General features: G+C 32.6%; 2 protein-coding genes across 3 annotated transcripts in view; one reads left to right on the top strand and one right to left on the bottom strand.

Moving 5' to 3' along the window:
- Nucleotides 1-4,202: 4,202 nt before the first annotated feature.
- On the bottom strand, nt 4,203-11,845 carry LOC106789573 (hrp65 protein-like). 2 transcript variants are annotated; one of them, XM_014753912.1, is made up of 9 exons: nt 11,335-11,845; nt 10,340-10,573; nt 10,041-10,259; nt 9,539-9,840; nt 8,951-9,246; nt 8,679-8,869; nt 8,364-8,478; nt 7,984-8,003; nt 4,203-4,478 (listed from the first exon to the last, which is right to left on the bottom strand). In XM_014753912.1, exons 1-9 carry the CDS (start codon nt 11,620-11,622, stop codon nt 4,260-4,262), a joined length of 1,884 nt encoding a protein of 627 aa, XP_014609398.1. In that variant the 5' UTR covers nt 11,623-11,845; the 3' UTR covers nt 4,203-4,259. The 2 variants fall into 2 exon arrangements, with proteins under 2 accessions (XP_014609398.1, XP_014609399.1); XM_014753913.1 differs by having other exon boundaries at nt 4,203-4,469.
- Nucleotides 11,846-13,270: 1,425 nt separating this feature from the next.
- Nucleotides 13,271-21,172, top strand: part of LOC106789572 — a 21,663-nt gene continuing 13,761 nt past the window's right edge. Inside the window, exons 1-2 of the mRNA XM_014753911.1 lie at nt 13,271-16,401; nt 16,693-17,029. Coding sequence (XP_014609397.1) covers nt 15,648-16,401; nt 16,693-17,029 — 1,091 coding nt within the window. The 5' untranslated portion in view covers nt 13,271-15,647. The remainder of the gene's footprint in view (nt 16,402-16,692; nt 17,030-21,172) is intronic.

Here is a 21,172-nt window from a genome sequence, read left to right as displayed (position 1 = left end):
TAATATATATATATATATATGGAGAGAGAGAAACTTTTTTTTTCATGTATAAAAGGATTATCATCTTTAATCATAATTTCGATAATACACACCCCCATAAGAAGAGAAATAATTAGACAACGATGTTGGTTTAATCGATTATTCGTCAAATATCGTATATCACAGTTGCACACAGCCCAGATCACAATTATAAACCCAGACAACCATTGCTAAAGTATATAAGTAAATACAGTTCGGTTGTCTTGAGTAGAAAGAAACAAGGTCCAGGCTGATGAAAATCAGAATCGGATTCAAATATTCGCTCTATTTTATAAATCATTTTCTTAATCCAGGAGTTTAAAATGTATATCATATAATTTCAGTAGAAATGTTTTATTCAATATTTATAATAATAGTCGTGTGTTTCTTTTTCTAATTTTTCTCTCAATCGCAATGGATAATTATGAGGATTATTAACAATATATATATATGCATAATATTATGTATATATGTATATACCACAAAGATTTATAATCAAATCAAATGAAAAATACGAACATTTCCTGTTAAAAAAAAAAAGACACGTTGAAAAGGGGTAAGAAGAATTATTTATAAAATAATTTTTTAATAAGAATATTTTCCTATTTATTGTCTAAGTTTCTTTTGCCACAAATTTTCTGTTTTTTTTTTTCTCTTTTCTTTTCTTTTTTTCTTCTTCTTCAAAAAACGTCCCACCCGAAATGTTAAAATAAAAATTATGCTTAATAACATTTGTTATCAAAATCTACTCACCTCGTGACAGTAGTTTCACATTGTGACTAGCAGTTTCAAGTAAGTAAGCCTATCTTGTGAGTGCTGTCTCTCTTCTCCATTTTAAAGACTCTTCATTAATATCGTTCAGTGTTACAAATTGCATATGTAGAATTGTTGTAACTGTAATCTCGCAGGCATCTGAATGCAGGTGTAACAACTCTTTCTCTTCGAGAAACAAAGTAGTCGGTCTCGTTTTATTTATTTATTTTTTGTTTGTTTTTCGTGAAAGGTAATATCTCACGAATAAAAAAAAAAAAAATTAAAGAAGTTGATTGTTGTTATTCGTAATTTGATAATTAATTAAAAATTATACAATGAAACGTTGAATAATTAATTGGACATATTATTTTCCTTAATGTCTTTTATCTTTCTCTCTCTTTTATCGTTAAACAACAAAAATTGTTCTCTTTTGATTTGTATCTTTTGATTTTTCTCCGATAATTTTCGTAGATATTTTTATTTAGAACTTTATTATTTACACATAGCGTTTGTTTCGAACAAGTGTTCTATTTTATCGCGTATTTCTTCTTTTCTATTTTCTTTTCTTTTCTTTTCTTTTCTTTTTATCGCACACAAAGTTTAATTTACGTATATTTACAGGAGTTACTGAATAATAAATAACTAAGTAATTTCTATGCTATGTAAATTATAATATATACAGTATACTCCCGTATAACGTGGTCAATATATTTTATTATGCGTTTTATGAAATTCATTTTATACGAGAACAATACTCGTATAAAACGAATAATAATGATACTATGTTTAATGACTATCCTAATATTCATCTTTAAAACATTACAATAGATTAATTTGTATTAATTACTTAAATGTATAATTAATCAAGTATTAATAATATTCTTAATTAATTATACAGAGTAATCTTAATCTTTTCATATGTCCGCGTTGTATCAACACACGTTATGCAGGAATTTATTGTATTATACATTTAACAAGATTACGTTTTACTCTCTCTCGTTGATACTTTTTATTATGGAATATAACAAAAAAACTAAAAAGGACAGTATAAAACAAAATAAAAATAAAAATAAAATTCAATACTATGGTTTCAAAAGAAAGAAGATAAATAAAATAGTAATAAATCATATAGAAATCAAGAAGTAAAGAAATGATATATATGTTTTAAACTCTTTTATATATATATATAAATATATTTTTACGTATCATAATTTACTAAAAAAAAAGGAGATATAATATAAAGAAAATATAGAAATTGTAAAGAAATATGTCTTGTATATAATATGTGAATATGTCGTCGTGGTTTGGATAATGTATAAAAACTTCCTGGAAATATTAAGTTATAGTCTTGCAAGAAAAAATTGATTAGATATGGATTCACCAAAGAATCTCGTTAATAAAAGTTATACATGGAAGACGAACCGGAGTCATTTGTTAAGAACATATTTCATTAATATAAAAATTTAAAAAAAAAAAAAAAAAATAAGAACTACCACTTAAATTTATTTTCCACGTATAATTGAGAATATGTTCGAATTTGTTTTCAGGGCGATGGGTCACAAAAAATACGCGACGGCAGGGGGATAAAAAAAAAAAGAAACCAAACGAAAAGAAATCTTTTTTTTTTCTTTTTCATACACAAGTAATCATATCTATCATATTAATAATTGTCAAGAATAATCATTGTTTCATTCATGAGAATAGTTCGATTCTCCCTGATTTTCTACAAGAGATAAACAAACCAAAAAAAAAAAAAAAAATAACAAAAAAAGAAAATATAAATAATAATTGAAGATACAGAAATGAATGCAGAACATCACGGGGGATCATATAATAAAATTTTCAATTCCATGATGTTCCCTTAATTGAAAAATTGTTGAATTAAGATAATGATGGGCCATTGATCATCAACTTTCTAATTAGTAAAAATAAAATAAAAAAATATAATAAAGAAAAGTTCATTATCTAAACGTCATATTATAAGGACCCGTTCTCTTGTGCGACTTTAATTGCAGAAATCACATGAAGAGAGATTTTGCTGTATATATATATTTATATTCGTAAAACTTTATTCATAAAATTATGGTCTTAGAGAGATGATTTCTCATTTGTTTCATTATTATTATTATTATTAATATTATTATTATTATTTTCTTTTCTTTCACAAAAACGTCTAATATTTAAAGTAATTTCGACGAAATAAATCCGCCACTCTCACAGCGTACAATATATCTTACTCTAATATAAGGTATATTAATTCATTTCATAAATGGTTTTTTTCAAATAAAAACTGACATTCACTTCCTGCCGATAGAATAATGGTTTTTGGTTAATGACAAATATATATATATATATATGTATATATGTTATATATACATACATACATACATATATATATAATAAGTGTATATCTATTTCAATTAGCTCTTTCTCACATGATTATTTTAAAGTATATAAAAAGGTGTCCAACCGAAACAAATTGATAAAACGGTACAACTTTTCTATATGAATCATTTTTATCTGTTATATTATTTTTCCTTTTTTTATACGAATATTGCTTCAATGGACGAATAAAAATACGTCTTTCTCGAAACAAAAGGAAAGAAATGCAGTATACATTATATACGTAGCATGTATGAATGTATGAAAATGTATGTTGTGTGTGTGTATGTATAATAACTTTTCGAATACCTTTTCTTCTAACATAGAAAAAATTGTAATTATTAATATTTTATAGAGTTTAAAAATTCTTCCCTTTTTACTATTTCAAACAAAATTATTTCAAACGCGAAACACACCGGGGGTGACAGACAGGGAGTATATATATATTTATTTTTTTCGCGTAATTTTAATTTCGTCATTAAACTTTTCCCTTAATTTATAATTTTTATTATATAACGTTTTGTTTTCTAATATCTTCCTTTATCTTCTCCTTCATTTCCAACTTTATTTTTATACCAGACGTAAGGGAGGTTTTAACGCGTTTCTTTAGATTCCGATAGATAGTATAACGAAAAGATGATAGATTAATAATAAAGATCGTTTGTTCAATCGTCGGATTATTATATATATATAATATATGTGTACGTGTACGTGTGTGTATGTGAATATTCTAATCATTATAAAAAAAGATACAGATATAGATATAGAGATAGAGAAGAAATAGAAAGATGGAAATAGAAGAATCATTGAAAGTAGAATATTAAGCAAGTCGTACAAAACAAAAATGATGAAGGGGGGGATGATCTGCATTAAGTATGTTTCGAAAAAGAGAGATAGAAGAGATAGATAGATAGAGAAAAAGAATAAGAATATGACAGAGTGTGAGTAATAGTTAATCTTTTACTGGTATTAATTTTCTTATATACTTCTTTTCGCCATATTTTGTTGTTGCTTTCTTTTCTTTTTTTTTTTACTTTTTAAATTTTTTCTTTTTTTTTTTTTTAATAATCTCCACCTCCTTCGAAATGTTTTTTTTTTCTTTCTTTCTAATAACGTCTCCTTTTATTAGGATAATCGTCTTGACGATTTCGATCATTTCCTTGCCAGCGTCCACCTCCACCACTACCACCACGACCACCACCCATGTTACTCATATCTACTCTCATATCCATCAAATCCATGATTTGTCCCCGATCGTCGTTATAACCACCACCACGACTACCACGATCCATGTTATTATATGCATCCATAAACGACTTTGGATCCTAACATTCGCATCAAATGTGATTTTTATATATGTATATATATATATATGTGTATATGCGATAAACGTTATATAAGATGATAATAATAATATATGTAAATATAAAACACAACAATTAATAATCATAGCGCGGAATAATAATAATAATAATTGTTTACGCGATTCAATCCATAATTGGTATTGTTTTTTTGTTTGTTTGTTTGTTAATGATGTGGTAGCATATCCGAAAGTGTGAAAGCCACACGTTTTGATGAGAGAGATTATGATAATATCATCATCCCGACGGTTTAACGATTACACATACAATTGTTGATATTGTTTTATACGTGTTCAGATAAAACAGGACAACGAGAAGAATATTTTTTTGTTTTTGGATGTACCATAAATAGAGATTTGTGCACATATTTTTCAGGGCGAACCATCCACATGTTTGACAGCAGCGTACAGGTCATCGTCACAATTTTCGTCAAATCACATAGAAAAGAAAGGGGAAAACAAATGTTAGATGTTGCGTGCGTGGTTTTTTTTTTTTTTTTATATATAATATGTATATGTGTAGTAGTAGCAGTAGTAGTAGTAGTAATAATAATAATAGTATTTGAATACGTGAGATATATATTCTTTTTTTTTATATATCGAACACCATGGGTTATAAAAGTATTCGTTTAGACGCATTTTTTTTTATGTTCTCTTAATTTTTTTTTTTTTTTAAAAACTAACTCCCGAAAGAAGCGTCTCTTATTAATATGTATATGTATATATACATATTTTTTTTTTTTGTAAATTTAATTTAAACATCGATTACTTAATCAGACCAAGCAAATGCCCAATGCAGACAACGAAGATTGATAATATTATTGTCCAGAAGAGCGTACACGTCTTATCGTCTTAGTCATTTGTCATATATAGAGGTATTTTAAAAGAAGCCATGATATGGCATGTGATTATTAGAATTAGATTATGTTTGCATCTATTTAAAAGACCTTAGGAAACTTCGAGTCTTTATATCAGAGAACACACGTTGTTCAAACGATGCTTCCTAATCGAAGAATATATGAACGTTAAAAAATAGAATAGGTTTCTAAATGCGATTAGCATTTTTATCATATTACTAAAGAGATGTATATATTATTCAATTAGATTATAAGAAATCACGTAGAAAAGTAGAATTAGTTTTTTGAGATATACTCAAAATAGAAAACCTAAATTTGTTATTTCATTTTTATAGATTAACAAAAATTCACATTAATTTCATTCCATTAGAAATATTTTCTCAATATAGGACGCGTTTCAATCTTTTTGTTTTAAACATTTCGCGCTGAAAATAGTATAATATAATTAGAGTTATGTAATGAGGGATTTAAGATAGATTAGATATTATAATGTTTATCTCATTTTCACTAATGATTATATAAAAGTATTTAGTGCTAAGTCTAAAGAGTATATTACTTTTTATATAATATATAGTGTTGTATATTATATATATATATTTATATATGTGTTACCCCAAAGACTAATAATTTTTTGTATGCAGAGTCTGAACACGATATGAGAAGCAAGGAGATTTGATCAAGATCTCCAAGCAAACTCTACGTACTGTACAGACTCTAAAAGATTTCTATCGTTCATAGTTCATTTAAAAGAATTATTTTAGGAGTATATATATATATGTGTATATGTTTATACATACACATATGTAGAGAGATAGAGAGATGATAGATAGTTATAAAAATAAAAGCTTGCATATAACCCGACACAACAGTGGAATGAGTGAGTATTTATAACGTATATAGAATATTTTCCAATATGTCTGATAAAATTGGGCATTGCTTGGTCAGCAAGTAATTACTATGGAACTAAATCATTTGTCAATATATTTATTATGCATTTTTAATATTGAAGGAAAAATCAAATATATCAAATTTGTTAAATTCCCAATGTAACAATATTTTGCATCGATAAAAAGTATTTCTTCAAGTTCCATAGTAGAGATAAAAACACCTAAATCTTAACTGAACTAGAGAAAAAAAAAAAGAACAGAGTCTCCTGTCTGCAAGCATGTGGAGAGACCAAACGAAGCAAGTTTCAATTTCAGTCTTAAGTTAAAGTTTTAAATCGTCTCACGATTGAAGATTAAAATATTTCTTTTTTTTTCTTTTTTCTTTTTGTAGAAATACAGAGAGAGAAATCGTAGTTTATTAATATAACACATCCTAAATAAGTACTTCAACACAATTACGATTTGTACCCCAAGTAAAATCCTCGTAGATTTTTTTTTTTTTTAACAACTTTCACCTCTTTGGTTTCCTTTATAAATATATATTTTGTAAATTATATTAATTTCCCAAAGAATGCATCATTAGAATGCACATATGAATTGTTCCATTCATACACGTGGTGTCCACACAATCAGTAGGAGACACAAAAACTTAGAAATACTCCTCTCCTCCCTTTCCCACGCCCCTAAACCAACTAAATTAGGACACATCACGAAGGAAAAAGCGACGAAGAAATTTGATATTAACGACTTGTGGAAAACTTGGACAACCCTAACACACGCACGTGGAGATAAATTCGAGATAAGAGATACATCGCGAGTTTTCAAAAATAGCCATGCTTTTTTTTTGTTTCCACACTGCAATTCCTTAATATTTATATCCCATGAACTTAAGAGAGAAAAAAAAAGAGTTAAGAGATATATAATCGTATATTAGACCTTATATATGATATAAGAATGAAGATATTGGTTCAATGTTATAATGCAAAGATAGATCATCAAATTATTGTCCTAATATGTATCATTAAATATTTCTAAAAGTATAGATATAGATATATATACACATATGGCAGTAAACTGTTTTGTATGTTAATATCCCCAGAATATTTCTTACTTTTAAATAAATGTTAATTCGTATATCTTTTTCGAGACACTCTCAATAAATAATAATAATAATAATAATAACGAGATGTTCTTTCGTTTCACATGCTCGTTGACTCCTCCACATGTTAATGCTCCTTAAATATATTATTATACTAAAATCATTTGACAAATATATATAAAATTTGTATAAAATTAAAATAATATTCTATTCATAGAAATATAGTTATAAATATCTGGCAGTATTGCAGACATTAGAACTCTGTTATGTCAGACAGCATGCTCACGGGGATATGGAATATACCACTAAAAAATATACGGAATATTGGCAGTGGCAGTTTCCATTAAAACGACTGCATTATTTCCATGCAATAACAAAAAATAATATTTAAAAAAAATAGAAAAAAAAAAAATAAAAAAAAAAAAACCACCTATGATTATTAATAATAATTATAAAATTGGTAATGATGTAAATATATTAACTATTTGTAATAATTTTCGTCAGAGTAGAAATAAAATGTCAGAAGAAAAGAAGAAGAAACTATATGTTTCAAGATAGAGAGAAGTGTAAAGGATATATAGATTAGAACTTATAAAACTAGAATATAAATGACCAAAGATACATTACCACTGGCATGCTGCTTCCTCCTGTAAATAATAATGAATATTTACAATAACTGTGTCCAATTATAATTATTACGTTAAAAAATGACAACATTTGATGATGTATAATATGTTAAAAGAAACAATGTGTGTAATTAACAAGTTGTCATTATTTTCTTCAAATCCTGATATAAAAACAATGGTATTACTTAAAAATTTATCAGTATCGGTTATTTACTTTATGTATTTTTATTATTTGTCGTGTTGAGATTACCAATGAACTACACGACAGTCAACGTGTTAATATGTGTAAAAATGAATGGTTTAATTTTTTAATTTATATAATGAAAAGAGACTCAAATCATTGAAATTCGATAGTATAAGTTAATGAAAAAATAAACTTACCGTCCGGTTGGCCATAACCGTCGCGATCACTATTACTAACGGAATCATAATTCTTTCCACCACCGAGACCTCCACCGCCTCCACCTCCTGCACCACCGCCTCTCATCGCTTGCTCCTTAAAAATAAAAGGAGCAGAGCCCTAAGTGTCGTTAAATATTAGATTTTTATACATAGTAAAGAACAATTATATCGAACAATGAATCGTAATTGGGTATGTTTTAGGCACATCATTTTATCCACCCATAGGTTCGTGATATAATTCATCAATCGAAAAAGTAAATAAATTAAAAAATGGAGATGATAAATGCTACTCACCTGCATGAACAAATTATTTTCTTGTTGTCGTCTATGCAATTCTTCTTCTTGTCTTCTAATACGGATTGCCATTTCTTCTTGTTGACGTCTCCTTAATTCCTCTTCACGTGTTCTTTGTTCTTCCGCTTGCCTTTCTTTCATTTCCCATTCTCTCTTCTGTCTTTCTCTATCAGCTTCACGCATTCGTAATTCTGTATAAATAATAATTATAACGTGAATATATTATTTACGAGTTTTATATTAGTATAATCTACAAATTTCGAAGAACGTACGTTCTCTCAGTAATTCGGTTTCATGTTCGTATCTTGCAAATTCCATTTGAGCTTCCAATTTCTCTTCTTCCATTGCCATTTCTCGTTTCAACGCTTCTTCTTTTTGTTTGTATAATTCATGTAATTGTTTCCACCTCGTCCCGTATTCATGTTCGAAACTACCTATTTGCGCGAATCTTGGTCCAATTTCACGTGCTTTGAAAAATTCAGGATTCTTTCGAGGTAAATTCTTGTCAGGATAACCATCTATATCATCTTGTTGCTCAAAAGGTTCCACGACAACAGGTCGAAGAGATCTGAATTTAATTTACAGTATTTAAATATATGAATGGATGATTACTAAAGATATTACTTTGAAAAAAAAAAAAAAAAATAAAATAAAATATAATAAAATAAATGTATTCCACTTTTTGGCACACAGCATCTAAAATAATAGTATGCCATGGTTCCTATATATGTGGAATCTACTTTTCTATTCCCCTAGTAAATTTTTATGGCACTTGTTGATAAAAAAATAATTATCACAAGCGTGGCGTCGGGGTTATTATAACAATGGACAATATAATGAATTTTTGTAAATAAACTTACGCAGTAAGAAAATAACATCCCTCTGTACATTTCCTTAAAGCAAGTTGAGCAGATGGTTTTCTACAATACTCAACAATACCCTCACCAGTAGACTTCCCTCTATCATCCACAATAACAATGGCTCGTTCAATTTCTCCAAATACACTGAACGCTCTTTCTAACAATTCATTCGAAATCCATGTAGTAAGATTCTTGACTTTGATCGTAGAAGAATGAGGTGCAAATCGTACTTTAAGAGCACGTCCTTTACGCATTGTACCATCTAATTCATGTTTTGCTTTTTCAGCATTAACTCGATAATCCTAACAGATAAATAAGTTTGATTGGAACATATTCAATTAAGATGATCACTGATATATATGTATAGTTAACAAAATCATTTAAAATTTGCAGCCATTAAGTTTGTATCACAATTATATCAAACGGTAATTATTATAATCATATTAAAACAAATATCATATATCACATATAAAATATAACAAATTGAATGAATTATTTTTACCATTCGAAGAAATGCAAAATTCTTCTCCTTGTTAACAAACAACTCGGATATTTCACCATACTGTGCAAACATTGTTTGAATTTCTTCTTCTGTAACATCATTAGTAAGATTACCAATGTACAAGCGATTACGACCACTGAATTTCTTTTCGGCAGTTTCTTGAGGTGATAATTCATGCGTAGGACCACTTATGGCCATTATTCGTTCCATTAATCGATCCTATAACAATATACCTATGAAATCTTTGTTCAAATAAAGTTCTATTTTATTTTTGTATATTTAAGAGTTCAGAAACTTACATCTTGAGAACGGTTGCCTATATTTCTATCTCCTCCGCCTCTGCCACCTCTTCCACCACCACCTCCTCCACCACCTCCTCCGCCACCACCGCCACCGCCACCACGCATACCAACTCCTCCACGGGGTCCCATACCACCCAATCCTCCTATTCCTCCTATTCCTCCCATGCTTCCCATTCCTTCAGACATTGTATTATCTAAGCCACCATCTATCATGGAGTCACTCATTTTCATCTAAAATATTTCCATTCAATTTATAGAAATAATTATTTCTTTTTTTCTATATATTTTAATTTTTATCTATTTAAATAAAAATATCTTTTAACGCGTAAGATATAATAATTAATCTTAATTAAATAAGATATATACCTATATATATATATATATATTTGAAACACGTGTTCTTTTACGATACGCCATCTATAATAGCATCGCGTCGGAATGCAACCATTTTGAGACGTGCCGTTATGTACGGTTGCTAATGGCGTCTAAAAGAGATCGATAACCCGACGCTACTATTTCTTTTATTAGAGTTTTAATATTTTAAGAATCGCCAAGAATATCATATATAATTAATAAGAATTTATAATATTATACGAGTAATAAAACAATAAAATATACGTTATTTTAACCGGTTGGTAATAAGAACAATGATATGCATAAAACGAGACTCTAGAAAATCCAAAAATAGTATACATAAATAATATAACGATATATGCGTTTTATTTTAAGTAGAATCAATATATATATAGTTATAAAGAAAACTAAACAGCGTAAAGTTTTTAATCAAGACTTTCAAAGTAAAGAAGATAGATTTATTGAAAAGTAGGACCGCGTGGTTAGTAAAAAGATATAAAATGGCCGCTAAACGAAATGCGTTCTGATCGAAATATACAATTTTCGATAGAATGAAAAATATACGTATACATATAGAAGAACATATATATATATCAAAAAATATGGTAAAATAATAAAGAAAAATGTGATTTTCATACCGGTCCATCGTTCCTGCCTCCACCCATCATTCCTGGTACTCGTCCACCAGAGAATCTTGTGCCTCCTTTTCTACCACGAGGTCCACGATTATTTCCTCCGCCGCCTCCGCCTCCACCACCTCCTCCGCCACCTCCTACTCCTCCACCGCCACCGCCACTTCCTCCGCCACCTCCTCCGCTACTTCCACCACCGCCTTGAACGTTCCGTTCTCTTGCATTATTTTCGTTAGTTTCGGATGATGGATTTAAAACATCAGGTTTAACGTTAGGCGTTTCAGTTCCCGCCATATTTTTATTAAAACGTAATACTCGTTGAAAACGAGTAGAGGAAGGAACGTTGTTTCCAAGATTAACCTTCCTCCTCCTTTCTCTTCTTCGTTGTCTGCGTGCTTCTAATGCAGTAAATTCTTCTTCTCGCAGTCGTCTTCGTAAAGTGGTGGCACCCAACCCACTAGGCTGCTCGACACCAAAGAGACCGTAGCTACGATGTGAAAGACCCTCTAGACCATTTTTCCCCCCACTCTATGGTTATTATTTCAACATGCAATGCACTCTGGGACAACCTTTCGATAGATTTGATTGGTCAATGAGTATGAAAAGCAACGTTGCATGATTGGACATCCACGTCGATGTTGCCACGATGGCGTCACCTATCGCGTCTCTCAGTATTGCCAATCAAAGAAATAAAAAATTTCTATACGCGACTGCAACGACCTCAATCGATCTTTTTTTGTACTTCTAGTTCGAATGACGTCATAGGGAATCTCGCGATGACGTTCTCACTTTCGTGCGTGTCGTCATCGTTCGGACCTTGCATTTTACATTCTCTTACTCGACATTGATTTATTCTTATCACCCCGACCATCTTCTTTCTCACTTTTTCACCCCAATGTGATACTTGGAATATATGATCGATAGTTAGCGGGTTTTTTAAACGTTATAAATAATAATTATATATAATTTTAATAACATTAATAATTAAAAGCTATGGATTTTATTAATTTTTGTAATTATAATATTATTAGGAATACACACCGATTTAGAAAGTTTTCGACGATATACTAATATTTTATTCTATCCTTTTAGAGTAAGAACCTATAGCTCATGGGAATTCCATCCGACTTACTTAGATTCCCTTGCACAACTCGGCCGTGTGAACAATCAGAAAAGGATTCTTTTCTCTCTCTCTCTCTCGTGTACCAACGGTTGCACTCTTTAGGCGCGTCGATACGCGAGAGAATTTTATATATACATGGTAAAAAGCATTCCTCGGAGAATAGATTGAGAACTATACACTGTTCCCGTACAAATATATATATATTCCACCATGATCGAACCAACATTTACTCTATCTCCTTTTTCTATCTCTCCTTTCCTATTTATTTAAGAATATAAAAAGAAAAAAAAAAGAGAAAGAAAATATATCCAACAAAAATCGTAGAAATTCATTAAACTGTTGCACCGACGAACGAATTTCATTCGAGGACAAGCAGAAAAAAATCTATAGCGAGATAAATGAAAATAAAATAATCAAATAAAATAAAAAGAGAAACACAAAAATTAGTTTAATTATCGAACGCAATTAAAGAACGATAATGACGAAGTTTCGTAGGGTAGGAAGAAATACGAAGAAGGGATGGGAATACCGAAGACAGGTAGAATAAAAAAAAAAAAACCCAGAGAAACAGAGATAGATAGGTAGATAGATAAATAGATAGCTAGCTAGCTAGAGAGAGAAAGAGTGACTCTAGTCGAGGTAGGGGTTGGTTGGTTGAGAGGTGGAGGGTGGTTTTGTAGAAAGAGGCAGATGGGGGTGGGTGGTGATGGTAGTAGTGGGAAGTGGGAGGTGGAAAAGGAAGGACTCGCAGGAGAGAGCATAAACAAGGAGGATGCACCGTGGTGTGCGCGATGAAGTTATGTTATACGTAGAGAGGAGAAATAGGATGATAAGGGTAGTGGGGTATGGTAGTCGCTCATGCGCGTATGGAACCCCGCCCTGTCGTTTCGGACGAAAGCTTGTCCTCCCCCATCGAGGACTTTTGTTACGACGTTCTGACGACTAGTCGCGCTTTAACTCGCGATCCGCGAGGCGGATGATGGTGTGCCGGGACACACGCATTCATTGATCAGAAAACACAAGTGCGGCTCTTATTATTTTTCGTCAAAGTAAAATAATCTTGCTGATTAAAAACAACCCACCAAAGCCCAATTTCATCCCCTTGGTTGGCTTTGTCAATTGGATAGGATTATTGTTATCCCTTTGTATTTTGGACAACCAAAAATTATTGTTAATATCTTTTAAAACCTACCCCTCTCTCACCCTTCGTATTATCAATTTTTTCTATCTCTTTCTTTCTTTCTTTCTTTTTCTCTCTGTCTTTGTCATTTCCACCCTCTCTCTCTCTCTCTCTCTCTCTCTCTCTTTCTCTCTCGTTTAAGAGAGAGTATACACGCGTACTGACAAAGCGCGCGCCTGAGAGAAGAGAAAGCTCTCTCGTGGAGGATATACATCTGTACAGGTGGTTCGTGCAAGGATCGATCGTAGGATAACGTCGTTCTAACGCGTGATTCAATATTCTCGTATTCACTCTCTATCTGTCTACTCTCTCTCTCTCTCTCTCTCTTTCTATTTCTCTTATACACACATACAAACGTAGACATATACTTTCAATCTTATATCCATCTAACTTTGACTTCTTTATTTCTGCCTAATATCTTTTTTCTAACTCCGTTCATCTATTTCTAACGACAATGACAAATTCTTGAGAAGACACACGAGAAAACGGATTAAGAAAACGGAAAAAGAAAATAAGAAAAAAAGGCGGGACAACATCTTGGAAAATTTCAAGGAAGGATTACAATTACATATACGGAAGAAAATCTGTAAATGAAAAAAATGATATATATGTGGTAGAGAAAAAAGTAATAAAAAATAAAATAAAATAAAATAAGAGATTCTCTACTGATAGAATCAAATATCAAAGGGAGAGACAGAGAAAAAAAAAAAGAAGAGGAAGAAGAAGAAGAAGAGGAAGAAGAAGGATTTGGTAGTCCGTTACGATGGCTACTTATTTATTTGCATGTATAAACAAATAGGAAGGATAGTTGATAAAAGACATTCGCGAGAGAGATAGTATCTACTCTATCTAGATGATGATGATATATATATATCATTTTTTTAAGGGAGAGAGAGTAAAAAATAGTAATTAATTTAGAATGATATTCCGTGAATTTGAAGGGCAAACGACACCACCACCAATTTTTAACTGACTTCAAGAGTTTTATCTCTGGCCTAAGAAAGAAAAAAAAGAAAAAAATACGACGAGTGTCTGTGACCCTCTTTTGTATCATTAATGAAGATTTCAACGAGAGTTACCGTGAGGAAGTTTACTTTTTTTTCCCCTTCTGAGGCCTATCCTTGCGAGAGACAACGATATATCATCTAAAGAGGGAAAAATAAAAAAGGAAAAATTTATAATGGAATTTCGAAGATAATAATAATGATCATCGAATTTAGAAATTCCTTCTGCTCCGTGAAAATCGAATCTCAGCGAGAGCTATGAACATTCCGTTAATTGGAAGAGGAGAATCCAGTGAGGTGCCTAACTCGCGATCGGCTTAGCAACGATTCACGGATTCGATTCGTAAAGCCCCGCGCAGTTGAACGCACACAAACCAACCAACCCAACAAACCAACCAACGTGTCGCGGCTTTAAAAATATCGAATCTGTTGTATATCGAGCGCGCTTGCGAATGCAATCGGGAATAGTATTCGTGATAACGATTTCAAATAGAATTTACGACGCGTGGGTTAGTCGAGGATCCAACAACAGATCGATACACTTTCAACGATGTTTCATAGTTCCTCTCGTTCATACGAGCGTCTCGTAGTAATCGTTGAAAGATTATGATCGATAATATTTCGTATTAGAAATAATAGTATTTAAAGGGAAAAATATAATAAACGGTGGAGTGAAGAAAAAGAAAAAGAAAAAGGAAGAGTTAGTTTCGATCGGCATACAAATCGATTGAACATAAAGAAGGGAAGAAGAGGAAGAAGAAGAAGAAGAGGAAGAAGAAGAAGAAGAAGAAGAAGAAGAAGAAGAAAGGTCCGGTAAGAGGAGGACGCTCGATGATTCCTAGCAGAAAGAATTTAACCGGAGGGAATCGCGGCATTGAGTCGTCGCGAGTATCAGAAATTATTTTGCCCTCGGTAAGGAGGACAACAACGGGAAGGAGGGGGGTCGAAGGAACGATTAGGACGAATAGGATCGGGTGGTGGTTGGGGCCTCTTTGAGAGCCGCGGGTGGGTGATGCGGGGGAGCAGCTCGGATCTTCTGTTGGAGGCGAGTTGTGGGCACTGTCACTGTCATTGTCAGTGTCAGTGTCAGTGTCAGTGTCAGTGCCAGTGTCAGAACGATTACCATCATCATCATCATCATCGTCGTTATCACGGCCAACAGAGTCTTGGGAGTTCGAGCGCAGGTGGGGATCTCGGGGACGGGGGTGGGGGTGGAGGAAGCGGGGGTGGTAGCGACCGTCATCACCACCACTATCATCATCATCATCATCATCATCATCGGCAGGAACGTTACAAGAAGAAAATTGAGCCGCGTGAATCCAAGGAAGGTGAATTACGTCGTCGCAAACTGTTGGAGTTAGGTTTTGGCGCTGCTAGGCGCCGACCGCCACGACGCACCTGCCGTCAGCGGCTTAATTTTTATGCGACCTCGGCTCTGGCCTTCGTCGCGACCTCAGGTGGTGCCGCCCTCCTCTTTTTGGTACCCCTTTACGTTGATCCGGCTATCAGCACCCTGGCTGCTGATTTTTCACCCGAACCGGTCATCTGTACTACATCCAGACGCGAAGAACTCTGGGGTCTTTTCAATTGCACATGGAGCTCATGCCGGGAGGGATGTACCAGCGACGTTTACAGATGTACTCATATATATGTTACATATTCACCTTGGAACAACGATAGTATGAAAAATGACACGGAAATTAGCGGATCTACTACCACTACCACTACCACCACCACCACCACGGCTACCGCTGCTGCTCTTCCTGGTAAGATCCATCATTATAACCCCTTTAATTATTTTTTAATATCAAGTAACTCAACAAGTTAGTACTTATGTTTTTCATTCAATGTTATCCTTCGAAAGATCGATGCGCACGCGTAAGATTGGTCGCGTGTGCGCACGTGAGATCAATTAAATTTCTATAATTATGAATAAAATATATTTTTGCAAATAATAGAAAAATATCTGTACGAAATATTATTGCGGTTATACGAATACTAAATATTGATTTATCTATCATTTTATATTTTTGTTTCTTTTTTTTGTTCCATAACAGGAGCAACGAACGTGGCCGACATAGAAGCGGTACTTCTCGTTAATATCAAGGGCTGCGGTTACCCACCTGTCGTTGATTGCGAGAATTTTACTCGCGACATGGGCTACGAGGGTGCTAAATTTCCGTGTTATTACAGTCGCGTTAACGGGAGCATCGTGATGGCATCTTATAACAGAGAAGAACAAGTAGCTACGATCATTCAACTATTTGCTGCACCCTTGGTCGTAACTCTAGCAACTAGCGTAGTCCTTTGCGTCATGCATTGTGACTGCAGGTGCACCCCACCCCCACGGCATCCAACGCGTGGCATGAGAATGCACCGAGCTAACGATCTCAGGTAATGCTTTTACCAATATCGCTTACAATCTCGATTATCTGTATACACAAGAGATAATTGACTCATGATTTATTAAAAAGCATTTTCAATAATTATTAAACATTATTCCTATATCTAACTAAGTGCTATTATTATTATTATTAATCAATATTTTAATCATAATAATAACCCATTCAATTTTTTCTTCTTCTTTTTCCTTCTCTCGATATATTATTGATTATTTCGTTTTTTTTTTTTTTCTATCCATTTAAATTTATCCTCTTTACGAGTTATCCCATACAATCGATATATTATTATTATTACAACTCTACGTATGAACGTATATTTTTAATATTGAAAAAAAAGCATGATAAATACATGGGGGGTGGCAGGATTTTTCGATAAAACTTCTATTATAAATTATTATGTATCTTGGTTATATTGAATTTTCTTCAAAGTTCGAACATACGTTTGGTCATAATCGACAGTCATGATAAAACGTTGAAACTTTCAAGCTTTTTAAGAAAAATGATAAAGAACGAACAAGGAACGGAACGACGCCGTATTGGGTTAACGATCGATCGACAGGTACAATAAGATTTATCGATTTCAAATAGGTAATATCGATCTTTCAGTCAGCTTATCCGAATAAAACAAACGTTCGACTTTTTTATATTTCGTAATGCGTTTTGTTGTAACTTACTTTAACTACTTTTAACGAATGAAGAAGAAGAAAAAGAAGAAGTAGAATAAACAACAACGAAAAGGAAATATCCTAAGGGGGTTTCTTTTATTTTTTTTTCTTCATCCCTACGATCGATTATGGTTTCGAACATTAACCATATTTTTATATGGGTACTACAATTTTCTAAAATTCTTCCTATTAAAAGTTACGAATTGGAAAATTTCTAACAAGTATTTTTTTCACGCGTAAATTTCAGTCAAATGAGTGATGTGTGTGTGTGTGTGTGTGTGTTGGTTGGTTGTTGGGCCGATCAAAAAATTGAGAGTAGGACGAGCGTTGAAATGTCAGGGCCGATTAATTCCCCGTGGGATTTCATACCGATGATGAGTGCGCGAATATTTGCCGAGTTGTTATTTTTTCGCCAGCTCGTTTGTCATTCGCAACGGGGGGGAGGAAGGGGGAGGGGGATGGTGCTACTATTAAAGTACGATTTGCTAGAAAACCATATAAACGGGTTGGTAGAAAATGTTAGGTGAGAAAAGGGGTAGAGAAGGAAGAGGGGCACGGATAAAATGGTGAATGCAAATGGCCTAGGTAAAGTGAGAACAACGATTTGTTCGTACCCCATATAAATCAGCAAACTTAGAACGTAAGAAGAAGAAGAAGAAGAAGTGTGAAGTGATATATTCTATCCTTTTCTTGATCTTTTCTTTTTTCTTCTCATTTAAAGTAGATTTATCGATTAAATTGTAAGACACGAGTACTTGCTTTTCTTTTTTTTCTGATTTAAATTGTCGCCGAGTTTTATTTTCCTTTTGATTTTTTGTCGACAGACAAAATAAACTTTCTCGAAGTTTTTAATTGGACTAGAAGTTTTCGAAGTTTGACGTTCGACAAGAAAAATCTCTCTTTCTTTCTCTTTTTCTTTTTCTTTTCTTTTTTTTCTAATCATTTTATTATTTCAATATTCCTTTTTGCTCCGAGACACGTCCGAAACTCATTAAGTATCACTACTAACCAACCCCTAACTCTAAACATTATCGATCTTTTTTTCCTTTAACAAAATCGATCGGTCTCGTTACTTTTTCTTCATTCCGTTTCCCGTTTTAAAACAACAACAAGAACAAGAACGAGTGACAAAGTTCTTACTACACGTAATTTTTTCTCTATTTTTCTCTCGAAACGTACATTCCGTATTATTACGTTGCGTTCCTGCAAACATATTATAGTTTTCTTTTTTTCAACTATCTATACGTAACTGCGTATCTGTTCTTTACAGTGTTCATCGTGAAATATTAAACAAATTTCAAAATGTAATATCCATTTATTACGTGAATCGTTCGAAAAGAAAAAAAAAGAAAGAAGGAATCGAGAATCATCGAATGGATAAATATCAATGAACGATTAATCAATTATGAATTTATATTTAATAACAATACGTTACTTTATCATTATTTTATATTGTTTCATCCGATAAAAGTATAAATGCGTTTTAAAAAAAAAAAGCTACAAATTTGTAAAGGATAATATCAAATGTTCTTTGTGGCTTGTCAATCCTTAATTGCTACGTGTTGTGAAACCGCACGATGTTTACAAGTAAAGAGAAAGAGAGAGAGAGAGAGAGAGAGAGAGAGAGAGAAGGATCAGCAAGCATAGATAAACAACATAGGTACATGCATGCATGCATCTATGCATGTATGCATGCGTAGATTGGGTCTAGGTAAAATGAATGTTTCAATTGTACGAACCTTTTCATGTAATAAGGTTAACCCCATGTGACATGGATGTATCACCAAGTGCAAAGGTTGATTTAATTGTTACCACATACTAGAAGTAAACCACTATTATACTATCACATTATAGTATACTACTACTCGATTAAAAATAATTCTAACAACCTAGAGAAATTCTTGTTACTAGATAAGATAAGATACTTTGAAAATTGGTCGAGAATTCGCGTAGAATATTTCAACCAAAGGATATTATATAACGTTTATCTTACTCCGCGTATGATCCCAACTAAATTTCGTTGAATTCCACGAGGATAAGTAGGAAACCGATAAATTACGTTTTCCCCAAAATTCTCCGGTTATCCTCTACCTAAACCACGATCGATAGAGGGGATGTTATGATAAAAAGAAAAAAAGATAAAAGAAGATAGAGAGAGAGGAAGAAGAAGAAGAAGCAGATAATTACCAAATTCCATTAGAATGATTTAATATTGGATTTATTTGAATATTTGATTTCCTACCATTTCCTTCTTCTCTCTATCTCACACTGTCTCTCTTCTTACATTTATTATATTTGATATCAAAGAGATATTGTGTTCGGGGTAGGATAGGGGGGTCTGGGGGTGAGGGTGATGATATAAAATAAATAAATTCTTTGTAATCCAATCGAAAAATTGAGTGACGTTGTTGAAAGTTAACTACCGTGTTAAATTAATTGTTCATTCGAGATAGAATTTCTGCATTCGTTTTATATGTTTGGTACCGTTTCTACGTTTGAGAACAGACCGGCACCATTTGCTTCGCAGAGCTAGCGGTTATCTGGCTTACCATTAGGCACGATTGTAGTTTAATTACTTTTGACGTACGTCCCGTTCGTGCAACTACTATTCCAAACCCTTCCGCAATACGTGGAAAAGCGAAATCCCAGTTGTGGTATTTATTCTATAACCGCGGTTATGTTCGTCTATTCGTTACTAACGGGAAACAACGTTTCCAACAATTCATTTACGTTATAACGTGAATTTTTGAAAATTCCATACACACACACACAAATGTAGTTGAGTTACTTAGAAACTACGAAGACGATGAACTATGTGGGTTAATAAGTCTTTCCTTTTCTACTTCTAATTTCTACCTTTCTTCTTTCCAAAAACCCTTTTCTACCACCCCCCGTTCCGCTAGCCACCCCTTGTAGTCGCTTCATTTACCACTACCATACATTCTGCCTTTCGTCGTGTTCCTTCTTGGTGTTGTTGTTGTTCTTGTTGTTTATCTTACTTGAAAGCGTTTCATGCGATATTGCAGTGTGCAGTGAAAAGTTTCCTGTCGATCGGTTAGAGGAATGCTACGACGTAAACGAGTTGAGATGGACGGATTGTGAGAGAATGAGAATAAGAGAGAAAGAGAGAGAGAGAGAGAGTGAGAGAGGAAATTGGAATGCAGGTCATGGCTTTGTATTTTGAAATATCCATCGTACTTTAGACGTCGTACGGTCACCCATAAATCTCGAGGATAATGGAAAAAAATCTAGTTAAGATACTCGCGTACGAATGAAAGAAAGAAAGAGCTCAAGGTTAAATGCATTTGGTACAAAAAAGAAAAAAAAGAAAGTGTGATAAATAAAAGAAGAGTTTCTTTTTTTTTTTTTTTTTTTGTACGTGGATACAATTTAATAATCGATCAAATCGGTGAAAATATTTGTTTGCGAATTATTGCGAAATTAACAACAAAGTGAGCTACCTGTTATTA

This window comes from Polistes canadensis, unplaced genomic scaffold (genome assembly GCF_001313835.1).
Source record: "Polistes canadensis isolate GaletaPanama2010 unplaced genomic scaffold, ASM131383v1 scaffold_191, whole genome shotgun sequence".
In the NCBI taxonomy this organism is placed as follows: Eukaryota; Metazoa; Arthropoda; class Insecta; order Hymenoptera; family Vespidae; genus Polistes; species Polistes canadensis.
This window is presented reverse-complemented; position numbering and strand designations above follow the sequence as displayed.